Source organism: Panthera onca, chromosome E3, assembly GCF_046562875.1.
Source record: "Panthera onca isolate mPanOnc1 chromosome E3, mPanOnc1 haplotype 2, whole genome shotgun sequence".
Taxonomy (NCBI): Eukaryota; Metazoa; Chordata; class Mammalia; order Carnivora; family Felidae; genus Panthera; species Panthera onca.
In genome coordinates this window covers 31,337,818-31,353,479 of record NC_138354.1, presented here as the reverse complement: position 1 = coordinate 31,353,479, position 15,662 = coordinate 31,337,818, and the positions used below count along the sequence as shown (strand labels likewise).

Sequence of the window (15,662 nt, the reverse complement as noted above, 5' to 3'; positions counted from 1 at the left end):
TTAAGTTAAGCAGAAAATCACAGAGGTCTTATCAAGGCTCCTGTGATTGTCACCAACAGAAACCACGAGGATTTTTCATATCCCATTACAGTTGTTGTGGACACCTCATGGCATTGTTTAAGCTCAGCACCACTTTGAAATTATGGTAGTCATTAGCCCTGCTGGACTGTGTTGTGTAACAGACCAACAAAGAAGTATGCGTTTTACTCTATCAAATAATTTTAAAATATTTTGATAAGTGTATTTCAATGTGATCGGTTTCCTTTGAAATCCTATGCATTTTATTCTATGCACTTAAAAATTTATTATTTTGGGGCGCCTGGGTGGCTCAGTCGGTTGAGCGTCTAACTTCGGCTCAGGTCATGATCTCACGGTCAGTGGGTTCGAGCCCCGCGTCGGGCTCTGTGCTAACAGCTCAGAGCCTGGAGCCTGCTTCGGATTCTGTGTCTCCCTCTCTCTCTGACCCTCCCCCGTTCATGCTCTGTCTCTCTCTGTCTCAAAAAATAAACATTAAAAAAAAAAATTAAAAATTTATTATTCTGAGTGGTGGTCCAGAGGTTGTTTGCTAACCTGCCAAAGGGGCCCAAGGCACACAGCAGGTTAAGAGGCCCTGACTGGGGACAAAGAGTTGACACAGCCTGCAAGGAGCACAGCCCCTCTGAGTGACACCACGTGCTGGGGGCTGGGGGAGGGGACAATCACGGCTGCCAGCAATGCTACTGCTGATCACACACCTAATCAGAAACAACTTTTCAAGTAATGCTCCAAGCTCCCTAATTAGTAATATTAGGTAAATTAGTTCAAACCACTTTCAATCAGCCTTGGCAGAAGGAAGGTATTGTCGCTGATTGCCTAGATGCTTTAACAGGCTCATAATGGATGTGAAGGATCTAGGGAGCCACGGGGCTGGCTGATTGCTCTGGGTTACCACTGCTCAGCATTCAGCCACACACAACCTGCTGGGAGGGCTGAGGCTCACAGCCATGCCCATGCCAGGGGCTGGGGACTTCCCATCCCAGGCAGAGCACTGCCTTGCTTTCATATGACCCCTTTTATGTTGCTGGCTGTTAAGCTGTTTGGTAAAGCGTCTTCAAATCTTAGCATTTCCTGGAGCCGGAGTAGGCACTTAAAATGAAAAACTCAAGGCTAATCACACAGGTGAGGAAACGCACCTAAGTTAACTGAGCTGTTTTTCAAAACACAGCAGCAACAAATCCTACTGTGATAGGGACAAGAGGGTTTTGGTCCAATGGAAACTTTCTGAGTAGCGATGGTGGGGTGGGCACTGCCGGGACTTACCGCTTGTATAAGAGGGACTGAGATGCTGGTGGCACAGAAGAGATAACGTGGAAGTATGGGTCAATCCCTGAGAGATGTCCTTCGGGGAAGCACGCAGCAACCCGGCCGGTGTTCAGGTCGTGCAAATGCCACAGCAGATCCCAAACCCGGCCAATCCACCCAACTTCAAGCCTGAAGGAAAACTGACCTGCAGTATAGGAGAATGTCCAATGGCAGCACTGTTTAGATTAGCTCCAACAGGAGGAGATTATCACTCCTAGTTCCAACCAGGGGAGAGGATTAACCAATTACAAGATCTCATCCATGGAAGGCAATGCCCTTATTAAAAGCCAGACATAAACCTCTATGTAGCAACATACAAGGATTTTCCAGGTAGACAGAAGGGGAAAAAGGAAATCACAGAACAACATGCACTGAATAAAGACATTTATAAGACAGATATATATATATATATCTTACATATGGTGACCCCAAAGGAAGGACTTGGGTGACGTTACACAGTTGATTCTAGACACAGATGCTAAATCTTTACAAAGGAATCATATTCACGTATCAGTTGTATCATTTAATAATCTAATGAAATAATAACACAGATCCATATCAACACGAGTTTGAATACTACAAAAGATCAGAATGAGAAGGAAAAAAAAAAAAAAAGAATGTCATGTGTCCATGTGTCCGTGCCCCTTATTTCTAGGTCAAGCAAGGACTTCTGTCTGTTGTATTCGCTGAGGCAGCACAAGCACCTAGAACACTGCCTGCACAAAGTAAGCACTCAGGAGAGACCTGGTAAATAAATGAACTGACTTTTCGTCTAATCCAGAAATTTGTACTGGGGGCCTCCCACGTGCTGACCACTTGCTAAGCACTATTGGAAACAGAGTGATTCGTTTGACCTGCATTCAGTGAACACCTTTCGCCATGCTCAACAGCTTTGGGTACTGGATGAAAACACACAACCAACACAAACACACACCCCTCCCCGCCTGCAACTGCTCCGTAGGATCTCAGAATGAAGCTTGGAGGGAGGTGAACTGGTAGAGGTCGCAGGGATGTGATAAGGCCTCTTCCTGGCTTTGTTTCTCAATTCCTCTGAGGCTTTGCTTATCACAGTCTGTCTTGTACCAGAATTATGTTCATGTGTTTGGTGTCTGCCCAGTTGGGGGAAAAAGAACACCAACCCTCCTGGATTACGTGAACGCCAAAAGGACACACGGCTTATTCTCTGCCTGAAGCCCGGCCCACCAAAGCACTCCATCTTTGCTTCCTTTCCCAACTGTATCCATTCATCACAGAATTAAAATCTCCAACTGGGAAAGGTGTCTTGGGGGTCATTTGGCCGCGGTGACTCCTATCTGGACCTTGGCCTACCTGTTCACATCTCATTTAAGGCAAAGAGCTACCAAACTGAGTCCTTTTTCAGGTTTCACTTGGATCTTTTCAGAAAACCACAGTCCCGTCCACAATTCTACTTTACATTCCCACAGCATCTCCCCATTCCTAACCACCACTCTGCACATTCCCTTACGTTCTGGCCCTTTACAGCCGTATCTGCAGACATCCAGCCCTTTTCTGCCTTGAAGTTAAGACTTTTCCACCTAAGTGGATTATTCTGCACTTATCTATAGCAAACATCACCTCAGTGCACATATCCTCTCCTTCAATTTGTCAAAGTCATTTCTGAATTCAATTCCATTTTCATATTCAGTCCCTTTGGTCCCAACAAAAATAGTGCCCAAAATTTAAATAGGAGAGATCCTGGGATCATTTTAACTTAGAAACTGAGATGCTTACCGCGCAGTGGGTGTGCAGAAGTTACCTCGGGAGAAAGTTAAATTGGAGGGATGGAAAAAAGCCTTCGGTTTCTAGTGATGAAAGGCTTCTTCATCCATAAATCCAAACTTATCAATATTGCAGATTCATTATGTTCTTATCCTGAACCCGAGGGGCCAGATCTGCTTTGAAGGTTGGAGTTTTTCAAACTTTAAAAACAGCAATACTGGGCGTGGGGCACATATTAAATAACCCCTCGAGCTGGATCTCAGGCAACACCCCGTAATGGAGCATAGTAATATTTTGCTGGCAAAACACATGAATATTCCCACGAAGTAGGATAAAGAAAGACTATAAATATCCTCGTGTCAGTTCAGGTCGATTTTGCTGCCAATTGAGTTAGTTTTCAAACTTGAGAAAATCTCTTAGTTTCCAGAGCTCTCTGGACTTTGGAATAGCACATAAGGGATTATGCACACGGACATAACCCAAATCAAAGAACCCATCCTCACTCTCCCAACCATTCCGCATACAAATCCTTGTAAAGCATATATGGGTGACTGCTTTCCTGAATATTTTGGGCAAGTTCTGTTTTGTTGTAGTTGCTCAAAATGGTGTTTAGGAAGCCAAGCAAAACCCACCAACTTAAAACATTTGTCTGTGAAGGCTTAGCTTGGGAAGGCTAAAGTAGGGACAGCCCCCTTGTTAAGCACCATTATCTTTAACAGTTGAAGGGAATGCCCACAAACCACGAATGTACACACAAAATTTGTACCTAGTGCAAAAAACACAGGGCATGGTGCATTTTTGTCCAGCAAATACGCCTCAAAACTTTATGGCCCATAAGTAATAAGACCTGGGGATCTCTTAAAAATGCCGATTCCATCTCATTAGATCTGGGTGGGGCAGAAATTCTACATTCCAAACAAGCTCTTGACTGCTATCCTGGGGACCACCCTTTGAGCAGGGAGGCTGCCGTGTGAAGTGCATGAGGTTCGAACACAGCTGGACTGGGGTCAGATCCTGACTCCACCACCTATAAGCTGAGAGACCCCAGGAAAAGTACTTAACTGCCCTGAGCCAGTTTTGACCACCAGTTCACATGGAAATAGCAATGACACCCTCCTTTCATGACTCCAATGGGTAGGTCAGCTAGCAGCACTGGTCCTGGCACATACCCTGAACTGCATCCCTTGTATGGTAGGCTGAACAGTGGCCCCCAAAGACGTCCACATCCCAATCCCCCGAACCTGTGAATGTGTTATCTTGCACGGAAAGAGGGGAATTTGCAGATGTGATAAAGTTTGAGCTTGACATCTTTATCAGATCTTGAGGTCCTGGGTTATTGGAGAAGGCCAATAACCACAAGGGTGTTTATAAGAAAGAAGCAGGAGGGTAGGTTTAAAGGAGAGAATATGACGGGCGCCTGGGTGGCTCAGAGCATCTGACTCTTGATTTCAGCTCAGGTCATGCTCAGAGGGTCATCGGATCAAGCCCCATGTCCAGCTCTGTGCTGAGCATGGAGTCTGCTTGAGATTTTCTCTCTCCCTCTCTCTCTCTCTCTGCCCTCCCTTGCTCTCTCTCTCTCAAATTAAAAAAAAAAAAAAAATAGAAGAGGATGAATCAAAGGTCAGAGAAGAGAGAAAACGCTATGCTGCTGGCTGTGAAGATGGAAATGGCCATGACCCAAGAAAGGTGGGCAGCCTCCAGAAGCTGAAGCCTGTCGAAGGCCACAGCGCTGCAGACCGAGGGCTTCTAGACTTCGGACCTCCAGGACTGCAGGACAATCATTGTGTGTTGTTCCAAGCCACTGAGCTTGCAGGAGTTTGTTACAGCAGCCACACAAAACTCACACACCTCGTACTGGAATAAGGCTAGTGCGGGCTTGCCTCGCTTTACGTTTGCACGATTTCCACAGGCCGAATCATTCATGGACGTGAAATCACGTAACAGCTGCCCAAAGCAGAGGACCATATACAAAGAACCCTTCAAGGAGCCTTTATATCCAGGGAAGAATTTGTTCCACACTGTTTTGTTTGGTTGTGGCAATTTTTAATCAACAGGCCAGACACACACATTAAAAACAAACTGTTCTACAGGCTGAAAGGACCCCCTGTACTCGAATGGCATCATCACATTCCACCTGTCGATTCCTCACATGACTGCCGAAACCGAGCAAGGTTCCCACGGACAGCATCAGTGGGTCAGAGCCTCCACATCAGGGGGACCAAACAAAGTACCCTGGGCTTCAGCGTGATGGATCGAAAATCAGTGGTCTCAAGAGCACAAATGTCCATTTGCTATTGATAATGCGTTTACCACTGAGAAGCTTCATAAAATAAGAAAATACCAAGGTAACCAAAAAGAAATCTGCAGTGAAAACATGTCTTTCAAAACTACCTGGACTTTGTCCTGCATTTCTTAGGCCTTCCCTGCAGGCCCTGGCACCATCCCTCCTTTTGCACTTCCTTTATCAGACTCTACGCTCCACAGAAGGGCTGCTCGCTCATCTCCAACCATTATACCCACAGCATCTGGCACTGTAACTGGCACTCAGTGTGTACACGCTGAGTATGTGTAGGTGAACAAATATTATGACGAATATTTATTTTTTTAACGTTTATTCATTTTTGAGAGACAGAGAGAGACAGAGCATGAGCGGGGGAGGGGTAGAGAGAGAGGGAGACACAGAATCCGAAACAGGCTCCAGGCTCCGAGCTATCAGCACAGAGCCCAACACGGGGTTCGAACCCATGAACTGTGAGATCATGACCTGAGCAGAAGTCTGACGCTTAACCGACTGAGCCACTCAGATGCCCCATGATGAATATTTATAATGGAAAAGTGCATTATGACTTTCATTAGAACAAGCATTATTCATAAAGTTCTTTTGCTCCAGTTTGAACTTAAAACTACTTGGCCCAAGATATTATTTATGGTAGAATTAAAAGTATGCTTTCTGATTTTATTTGCCTATTAATATATGCATCTGATAATTAACAATGTGCTAAGCAGTCAAAGCAAATAATTACTTTTCTAGTGTCTGCCCCTGCATATGAGCTAAATGAGGAGGAAGCCACTAATTGCATATTAAAAAATGGTAACTAGCTTTAAAACGTTCCGCTTAATCTCAGACCACAATATTCAAAACAGTTACAGTCCCTCCACTGGCTCAGTTACAAGCATCCAAAACAGTCCAACTCTTCAGAACAGATACAAATTCTGCTCGGGTCACACTGCATATAAAATATGTGCTCAAAAGATTGCCAGTTCACGTTTACAAGGTCTTCCGACCAACGGGAAAAGTTGAGCATAAAAACCGTATCTTTTAATTTACTATGCTCAGTATATTTCATTGAAGCAGCAATGAGATTGCACGGAGAGCTTTTATTTTAAATCTTATTTTGAAATATGACTGAACACATTAATGTAATTCGGAACAAGTTGGTAAACATCTACGAAAACATGCTATATAATTCTAGTGAGTCCTGTAACATTTCTGTTTGCAAAGAAAAGAAATCACTGCACATAAAAACAGTAGATTTGGAATCTGACCTTCAACTGTCCAGGAAAAGCAGAACTTTGCTCACTGGATGGTCCAGAATGAGAGATCTAGCTGATGCTACAGTGCGCACGGGCCAAATGATGCCAAAGCACCCAGCTAACAGCAAATCAGACCATCGGGAAGCATCATTAATCTGGTCAACTGGAATATTACCCTGATTTTACCTTGTCAACCAAGACTCTGGGTCCTACTCTGATTTCTAACTCCTTTAGAGACTGGGGCATCCTGTGGTCACCAAGGGTGACCGAGTGTGAATGTGCTTCTGCTCCAAGCTGCTGAGATGTCCACCCCCTGCACCTGCCCCCATGTGGTGAAGCCCTACAAGGTCGAGGTTTTGAATGCTTATTGCACTGATGGGCTCAGAAACGGAGGCCCAGAGAAGGTAAGGGGACTGGTCCAAGTTTACCCAGCACATCAGTGGCAGGTGTGGAGCTGGCATCCACCCTAGTTCAGGTCTCTATCCACTGCCTTACTCTCCTTCTTTCCCACCTTGCCGCCTCTGTATAAGCCCAATAGCAGGACAGGCTGATTCTCCGGGGATGACCGCCCTTGGGTTCCATCCAATGACATGGGCATGTCCACATTCATGAGTTTGCATAAAATATGTGTAAACAGAGAATGAGGGGAGTTCTGAGGGTTCCTCCTGCTCATTTCACTCACTGGACTTGGGGAGAGGGATTCCGGGCAGCCCTTTTTCCATCCTCACATCTTTACTTTGGGATTGTTCTCGATAGGTTGGCTGCTAGACAAGGGAAGCTTGAAAAATGAATGCAACCCAGCCAATTGTAGAGTGCCTCAGCTTGTAAAGGCCCTGGAAATCACATCAGGACCCAGAGTCCTGGTTTACAAGATGGCATTAGCCAAAGCAAACGTGTGGCCACTGCAGTGTTTTCTGCAATGGTCTTCAAGCCACTGCTGCTCCAAAAGCAGAGACCGCTGTTCCACTAACAGTGGACATGGGAGTCCACGCTACCTCTCTGATGGGCAGGTGGAGGTTCCACCTGCTTGTACTTGCTCACTGGACTTTATTCTTGCCTGGGAGAGAAGGTATCAGAAGGAGAAACAAAACGCAAGAGACTTCTAGAAGGCACCTGTTGTTTCTTACATTCGATCTCACTTTTCTTGTGCGGAACCATCCTGCTCTTCAGACCACACTGCTGCAGTGGAAATGAGCCCATACCCTGGTTTCAAGGGGCCAGAGGAGCAGGATGAAAGATGAGTGCCGGTCTGGGACTTTGATTGGACCACCAAGAATGAGGCATTTTCTTTCTCTTATGGTTTCTGGTAGGAGCTCCCAGGGACCACTACCTAAAGACAGCCTGCCTAAAAATGAAATCAACCCATAGGAAAGCAGGGCTGAGCAACAGAAACCAAGTCCTGATCACAAACTCTAAGCTTCTGGATCCAGCCATACCTGAAGCCCAGGGAGGCCCCTGGACTTCACAGTCCCATAAAGGAACACACATGTTTAAAAACATAGGGGCACTGCCGGGGTGGCTCAGTCGGTTAAGCCTCTGATTTCAGCTCAGGTCACGATCTCACAGTTTGTGGGTTCGAGTCCCATGTCGGGCTCTGTGTTGACAGCGTGGAGCCTGGAGCCTGCTTCGGATTCTGTGTCTCCCACTGTCTGTGTCCCTGTCCCACTTCTGCTTGCTCTCTCTCAAAAAAAAAAAATTAAAACATAAAAAAAGTTTTAATAAAAAATATAATAATAATAATAATAATAATAATAATAATAGTAATAATCCAGTTTATGTTAGATTTCTGTCACTTGCAAATGAAAAAGCACTAACAAATACAGGAGAAATTAAAGTGTCAGAAGAGGAGAAACAAGAGAAGAAGGTTACATTTATGGACATGGTATCTGGAAGCAGTTCAAGTTTGTCCCCTGGAAATAAAGGTGACACATGGGAATCTGTTCCATTTTTCATAGTAAGCTCAGATCATCAGAACTGTAGCTCTGCCTAATTACGGCGATCAATCTCGCCAAATTCTAAATATAAAATGAGCGTGCATTTTCTGATGTTCAAGGAGACTCCCTCCAATAGCCATGGAGGGAAGGAGTGGGCCATTCCCGAATAAAGACGTCTCTTCAAGAGAAATCTGTTCCTCTGCCCAAATGCACTCAGGACCAGAGGAAGCAGAGGAGGCCCCAGGCCCCGTGCAAGTCTTACCTGGCATGGCGTGGATGAGGTCCCCGCAGAGAACAAAGAATCTGGGTCTGGGCTTCAACTTGTTGACGGCCTGAACAGCTTGCTCAGTTAGACGGATCTCCTGCCCCCACTCATCACCGCCGCTGTCACAGTTCCCGGTGGACCAGGCCTTCATGAGCCCGAACTGTGGGTCTGCGCCTTGGATGAAGTAGAATGGGCCTTTCCATTCCCTTTCCTTTTCTTGTAAAAATGAAGGGGGCGGGGGAGGGAGAGGGAAGAAATATTATAAAATCTGTCAGGGAAAGCATCCAGGTTATCATGCAAGTGGATACAATATTTTTCTTAAATTAAGTAGGTCATTTTAATAAGCTGCTGTTCAAACATACCATTTTCCTGTCATAGTCTAGAGGATTTTGATTTATACTAATTATGCCTGAGACCTGGTGATTCCCAAAGGCCAGGAAAAACCACGTGGGCAGCAACAGCCACCCAGCCAAGCTGTTTGTTTAAAACCAGCCGGCCAAGATGGAGCACAGAGGCACAACAGCATGCCGTATAGAGGATATTAACGTTCAATAATAGTTTTTTAATTAGAATTAAAAATACCAGAAATTGAAAGCTGCCAGAAGTATTATATTTAAATTACTAGGTGAAGTGCTTGCAAATCTTTTATGCCAGGCTTAATGGCACAATTTGCACTGTTTCGGGGGATGTGACAGAATTTTAATTATAAAACTTGGAGCTTGGAAGCTCTGGCGATCTGGCAGGAGATGCAGTGCCAGAAATGAAATCTCGAAATGAGTTAGTCAACGAGAAAAAAAGAAAAAAAAAATCGATGCTAACATTTCAAAGGCAGCACGATGCGGGCTTAAACGAGGTGTGAGGCTGGGGGGTGGGGAGGAAGCAGGGAGAAAGGAAGGAAGAGGGGATTCTTCATGTTCTTGGAAAGGGTGCTACGTCACCTGCACCAAAAGGATTAGGCTTGCCCTTCCTGCTGGTTCTGCTGATCCCGAGCTTCGTGGGCCACAGGTGCCCACCCTTATCAGACCAAAGAACTGCACTGGGCACCTGGTTTTGCGGAGCAGGAAGGGCCATTATTGGGCATGGAATCCCTGTGGGTGTCCAGCTTTTCTTTTTCCTGGTGACAGCACCCTTTCCGCCCTTTCTTCGAACCAAACCTTACACGGTAGACCAGTGTTGAAAACCAGAGCTCCTGAGCCTGAGCTGGGTCCGAGCGCAGAGCAGCGTGAAGAGCCCCAATCTGCAGCCCCTGTTTTTATCCTCTGAGGAGGCTGCGGCCCAGAGACGTGCCACAGCTTGCCTAACGGCCACTAGCGATCCATGGCAGGGACAAAACGACCCCACCACCCTCAGACTGTTTTCTTCTTTTTAACAAATTAGTGTATCTTGCATGTGAACTGAGTAAGTGGCATTTCCTGTGGAAGCCATGAAGATATTACAACTTCCAAAAAATTCCTTAGAGCCAGTTCACATCTGTGGGTTCGGCACATTCATTTATTCGGTAAGTGTTCACCGAGAGTCAACTGTTTGCCAGGCCCCACACGTGGTGGCGACAATACACGTCTGGACCCAGACAGCCGAGCCCCCTGCTCTCCCGGGGCTCAGTCCGCACAAAGACGACGGACAAAGAAGTGAGCAGGGAAGGGAGCCAGAATGCCAGGACTAGGAAGGTGGCGTGAGAAGCAATGGCTAATTCCAACTGGGCACACAGGGAAGGCCTCTCTCTAACGTGCCACACCCGGGCTGAGAGCTCAGTGGCAAAGCGCCAGTCCGACCTTTCCGAATTCCGCAGCCACCCTCCAGCCCACCTCACTGGCCTGCTGTCATCGTAGAGTAGACCTCCGGCGTTAGGCCACTCTTCCTCCTCAATTTCTTTACCAGAACTAAAAGACGCAAGCGTGCGAACTGCCCGCACTTACTTATAGAACAAACTGTGTGTGCAAAGTCACCCCACAAGTTCCGGACCTACAGCTCGGGTGGTTTACTGCTCGAGCAAGTCACAACCAACTTGAACTCCATCTGAACAAGGGCTGCATGAAGCCCTGGGGCATGCATCTCATTGCTAAGGACGGCTATCTGGCACTACAGCTGATGTGAACTTGTATTTATTGAGCCCTTACTACGTGCGGCAGAAAGACTCCAAGAAGGTCCCAAAGATCCCTGCGTTGTGACAGTCACGTCCCTGTGCAATCCCCTTGACTGTGACTTTGTTCTAATAAGCAGAACACAGCGATGGGATGTCCCTTCAGGGATTAGGTGATACCAAGATAGGGAAACAATCTAAATGTACCTCAATGGACGGACGGATAAATAAAATGTGGTATATATGTACGATGTGCTATTGTTCAGTCTTAAAAAAGAAGGAAATCCTGCCACTTGAAATAATATGGATGGACCTAGAGGGCATTATGCTAGCTGATATAAGTCAGCCAAAGAAAGACAAATACGGTCTGATCTCACTCATATGTGGCTTCTAATACAAACTCATAGAAGCAGAGAGTAGAATGGTGGACGCCAGGGGCTGAGGGTTAGGGGAAATGGGGGAGGTGATGGCCAAAGGGTACAAAGTTCTAGTTCGACAAGATAAAGAAGTTTTGTAGACATACTGCACAGCATCATGCCCTCAGCTAATAATACTGTACTATATACTTAAAATTTCCTACAAAGGTAGAATCTATGTGAAGTACTCTTAGCATACACACAAGTAATTAATAATAATAATAATAATAATAATAATAAAGGTAATAAAGCGGTTAAAGGTAATAAAAGGTAATAAAGGTAATAATAATAAAGGTAATTATAATAATAATAATAATAAAGATTATACAGGTTTTGGGAGGAGATGAGTATGTTTATGACCTTGATAGTAGTGATGGTTCCACAGATGTGTACTTATCCCCAAACTCTTGGGGACTGTTGTACACATTAAACATATACAGCTTTTTACAGGTCAACCATGCCTCAACAAAAATGGCTAAAAAGAGAGAGAGAGAGGGAGAGAGTGAGGGAGGGAGGGACAGAGAGAGGGAGGGAGAGACAGAGGGAGGGAGGCAGAGAGAGAAGGGGAGACAGAGGGAGGGAGAGAGAGGGAGGGAGGCAGAGAGAGAAGAGGAGAGAGAGGGAGGGAGGGAGAGAGAGGGAGGGAGGGAGGGAGGCAGGGAGTAGGCTAGAAAAAGACCATGACTTCCATCTTGCTCATTCTCTCTCGCTCTCTCTCAGAGCCCTCGCCCTGCATGAAAAAGGCGGTCACACAGTGACTCGCCCTATGGAGAAGCCAACATAGTAAGGAACTGAGGCAACAGCCCATGGAGAACAGAGGCCCCCCATGCAACAACCCAAAGGAGTGGAATCCTGCGAATAAGCAAGTGAGTGAACTGGGAAAAAGGGATTCTCCCTTAGTCGGGCCGTCAGATGAGACCACAGCCCCAGCTGACACCATGCGTGAACGCTGGGGGAGACCCTGCTGCAGAAGGATCCATTCGGCCGGGCAGTGCTCCGATTCCACATGGAAACTGTGAGAGGACAATGAAAATTTGTGGTTTCAAGCTGCCAAGTTTCAGGGACATCTGCTACAAAGTAGTAATAGATCCTGAGGGATCAGGCATTAAAGACACAGAGTCAGCAAGACTTGTCTTCAAGAGGTGAAGGCTGGGGTCATGAAAAAAAAATGAGATTCCCATTTGTGTTTTAAAGTTAATTATTAGCATCAATCATTTATTTTCCTTGAAGAATAACCTTTTCACACTGAATGCTTTTAGCTACATTCCTGTTTCTGAGGCAGACTGCAGAGTTGTTTAAACTGGACAGATGAATCAGAACCAGATCAGGGAGGGGATCGTCACCCCAAGGCTGGTGCATAAACCAATATTCTGTAACCAACAGAATTTATAAACAGTTTTCTACAGCAAACGTCTTAACAAATACAGTTTCCTACAACAAAACAGTCATCATCTCAAAGGTCCTTGGAGATATTAGAACAAATCTTCCATTATTATTTGTTTACTTAGCAAAATCTTAGACTCTCAACTTTATGATGACAAGGTACAAAATAAATAGATCTGACCTGAAATGATGACAGCTCACTATGTAACAAGGTATAAATTTATAGCTCCCCCATCCCTCACCAGGGACAGATTTTTATTACGAATCTGAATGCTTAACACTTGCCTTAAATGATGTGGCCGAAGTCTACAGTCACACCCAGGGGTGGGCACAGGTATCAGGTGACATCTACAAGAGCCAGGGAGAGCTTGCCACACCATCCCCTGCGGGGCAGAGGTCTGGCCCGGGCACAGTCCAGCTTCTCTCTTTAGACTCCCCGAAAACACTGTTCTGGCAGTTCGAGCCACAGAAGGTCAGATGTACTGAAATGCCTGATAGCCCCCCACGCCCCGAGAGGAGCACAAGTGCCGGAAGTGGAGGCTGAGGGAGAGAGAGAAGGTGCATATGACAGGAGAGCTCCATGAAGCATGCCACACTGGGCGTGAAAGGCAGGGCTGGGCCTACACCTCAGCATCAGCACCTGTGAGCCTGCTGGAAAGACAGCCTCTCAAGCCCATCCCAAGCCTACTGCCTACTGAGGCAGAGTGCATTTTAACAAATCTTCATGTGATCTGTATACAAATCCAAGTTTGAGAAGCACTGACCTGTAACTAATAGGTTGAACTGCCTAAATGTGTTTGATCAAAACAGGTGCAAAGTGATTTTTGTTTCCCTCTACTGAAATAATGGCTTGGGGGAATTATTGTTGTTTTTGCATATTTTGCAATTCATTTTTAGGTCCCTGTCTGTGTCCAGCTCAGGTAATTTCCAAAATCGATAAAAGAATACAGTCAGGGACCCTAATTGGGGAGTATGATAAGGCCAAGGTCAAATTCTGAGTATTTGTAGAATGAATGCATTAAAGAATAAAGCGACTTGATTAAACTAAGACCTCATACTTGACCTAGGTGGTACCAAACAAGACTATAATCTTCAGAAACATCTGACACAACCTTCTAGTAATGTCTATAGGGTACTTACTGTTAATACATCATAAAACATGTATGTATTTAACTAAAACACCTGAATATAAATAAGAATGTCCACGGGGAACTGAATTTTTTCAATGTTAATTTGTGTAACAAATTCAAAAAGCTGGTGTAGAAGCTGATGCTATTGTAACAAATGAGCACAGATGTAGTAGTCTGAAACTACACATTCATTATCTCAGTTTCTGTGGGTTGGGGTTCTAAGGCGGGGCGTAGCTGGGTCCTCTGCTCAGGGTCTCTCACAAGCTGCAATTATAGTGTCAGCCAGCAGGGAGGTCTCATGGGGAGACTCACACGGGGCAGGATCTGCTTTCAAGTGCACTTATGGGGCTGTCGACTAGATTCCTTGCTGGCTGTGGACCAGAAGCTACCCTCGGTTCCCTGCCAGGTGGGCCTCTCCAAGCTGGCAGCTGGTAACATGGAAACTTGTTTCACAAAGCCAGCAAGGGAGAGGGTCTGCCAGCAAAGGAAGTTATGTAACCTGGTGATGGAAGCGATATTCCATCACTCTGCTGTGTTCTATTCATTATGATCAAGTTGCTAGGCCAGCCCACACTCAAGGACAGAGGATCACAGAGGCCACGAATACTAGCAGGTGGGGATCATTGGGACCATCTGAGAGTCTGTCTGCCACGGAGGGTGATACTGTACAGGGCCTAGCCTCCCATGACCACACGTTTACATCTGACCCTCCTGCACTGAGCTGTGTGAGCCCATTTGCTGGAGTCCATCCCCGGGAGGCTGAAGGCTTACCTTATAGAAGCCATCCTTTGCCCACTAAAGTACTGGGAATTTTCAGTGTGGGAAGGACTTGCAGAATCACCAACCCCCTCATTTAACCAACAGGGGATACTGAGGCCTGGCTAGGAGTCTCAGTCATGGTTCAAGTTCAAGACCACACGCTTAATGAGCAGCAGCTTCTATTATCCAGGATCTCAGTGCTGTGGGGCTGGCTTGGAGAGGACAGAGCCAAAAAGGAGATGGAATGTGTCCTGGGCTGCTGCAAGCTGTCCACCTCCATAAAGACATTTTTATCTCCAAAAAGTTTCCTTTGAATGGAACGTCTTGGTAAATAAGAAAACTGTACACAGAGATGATGCTGGCAGGCTTTTCCCCAGTAGGCCGTGGTGCTCACAGTTCCTGCCAGCAGCAGAGGGCTGATTCGGGGTACAGGCTAGAGCCCGGAACATCCATCTTCTATGGGATGCTAATTGGTGATTTTCTCCAGAGATGACAAACCCCGGGTCTCTGGATGCGGTCTGGCTAGCACATGTGTTTTGTTTGGCCCACGTAGTAGTTATAAAATTCTGAATGTGTCGCCAACATTTTAAATTCATGAGTTTCCTATAGATACCTGTTTTTCTGGATTCTCTTGGGAAATGTGGCCAAAGCAGGCCCAAGTGGAGTATGCTGACTGGCTGGGTGGAGCAGCAGTTGCCCATCAAAGGGGGTGTGCTCTGGAATTCACCATGGGCCACACTCAGTCCACACTTGGCCTGTATCTAGGGTAACTCTTCCATTTTGCTCAGAGGTACGGATGAGGAGACTCAGCAAGGTCAAGGTTAGGTAACTTAATCAAGCTCTAACGAGAGCTGAGAGGCAGAACCGGGCCTATAGGGCCACAGAACCCTGACCTCGGGGCAGGTGGTCACACAGGTGAGATTATAGAGAAGACCTATGTAGCCAGAAGTGCCAAGGTCTGTCCAAACGATATGCCAGAAAAAAACAAGCTCTGAGTTACCATAATAAATAGGACCAGAGCCTAAACCAAATTAATTTTAAAATTTAGTTTTTAAAAATCTAAATTAATTTTTATTTTAT

The 15,662-nt window shown here is 45.9% G+C and overlaps 1 protein-coding gene across 10 annotated transcripts in view; it reads right to left on the bottom strand.

Moving 5' to 3' along the window:
* Positions 1-15,662, bottom strand: part of CPPED1 (calcineurin like phosphoesterase domain containing 1) — a 101,825-nt gene that overhangs the window by 74,432 nt on the left and 11,731 nt on the right. For 9 of the 10 annotated variants that reach the window (XR_013552776.2, XM_081791728.1, XM_081791729.1 and 6 more), the window contains exon 2: positions 8,812-9,030. Coding sequence is in view for 9 of the 10 variants with exons in the window: in XM_081791728.1 (XP_081647854.1) it covers positions 8,812-9,030 (219 nt within the window). In the remaining variant the exon portion in view is untranslated. Of the gene's footprint in view, positions 1-8,811; positions 9,031-14,135; positions 14,264-15,662 lie in introns of those variants that run through there. The other variant, XM_081791730.1, reaches the window with a different exon arrangement.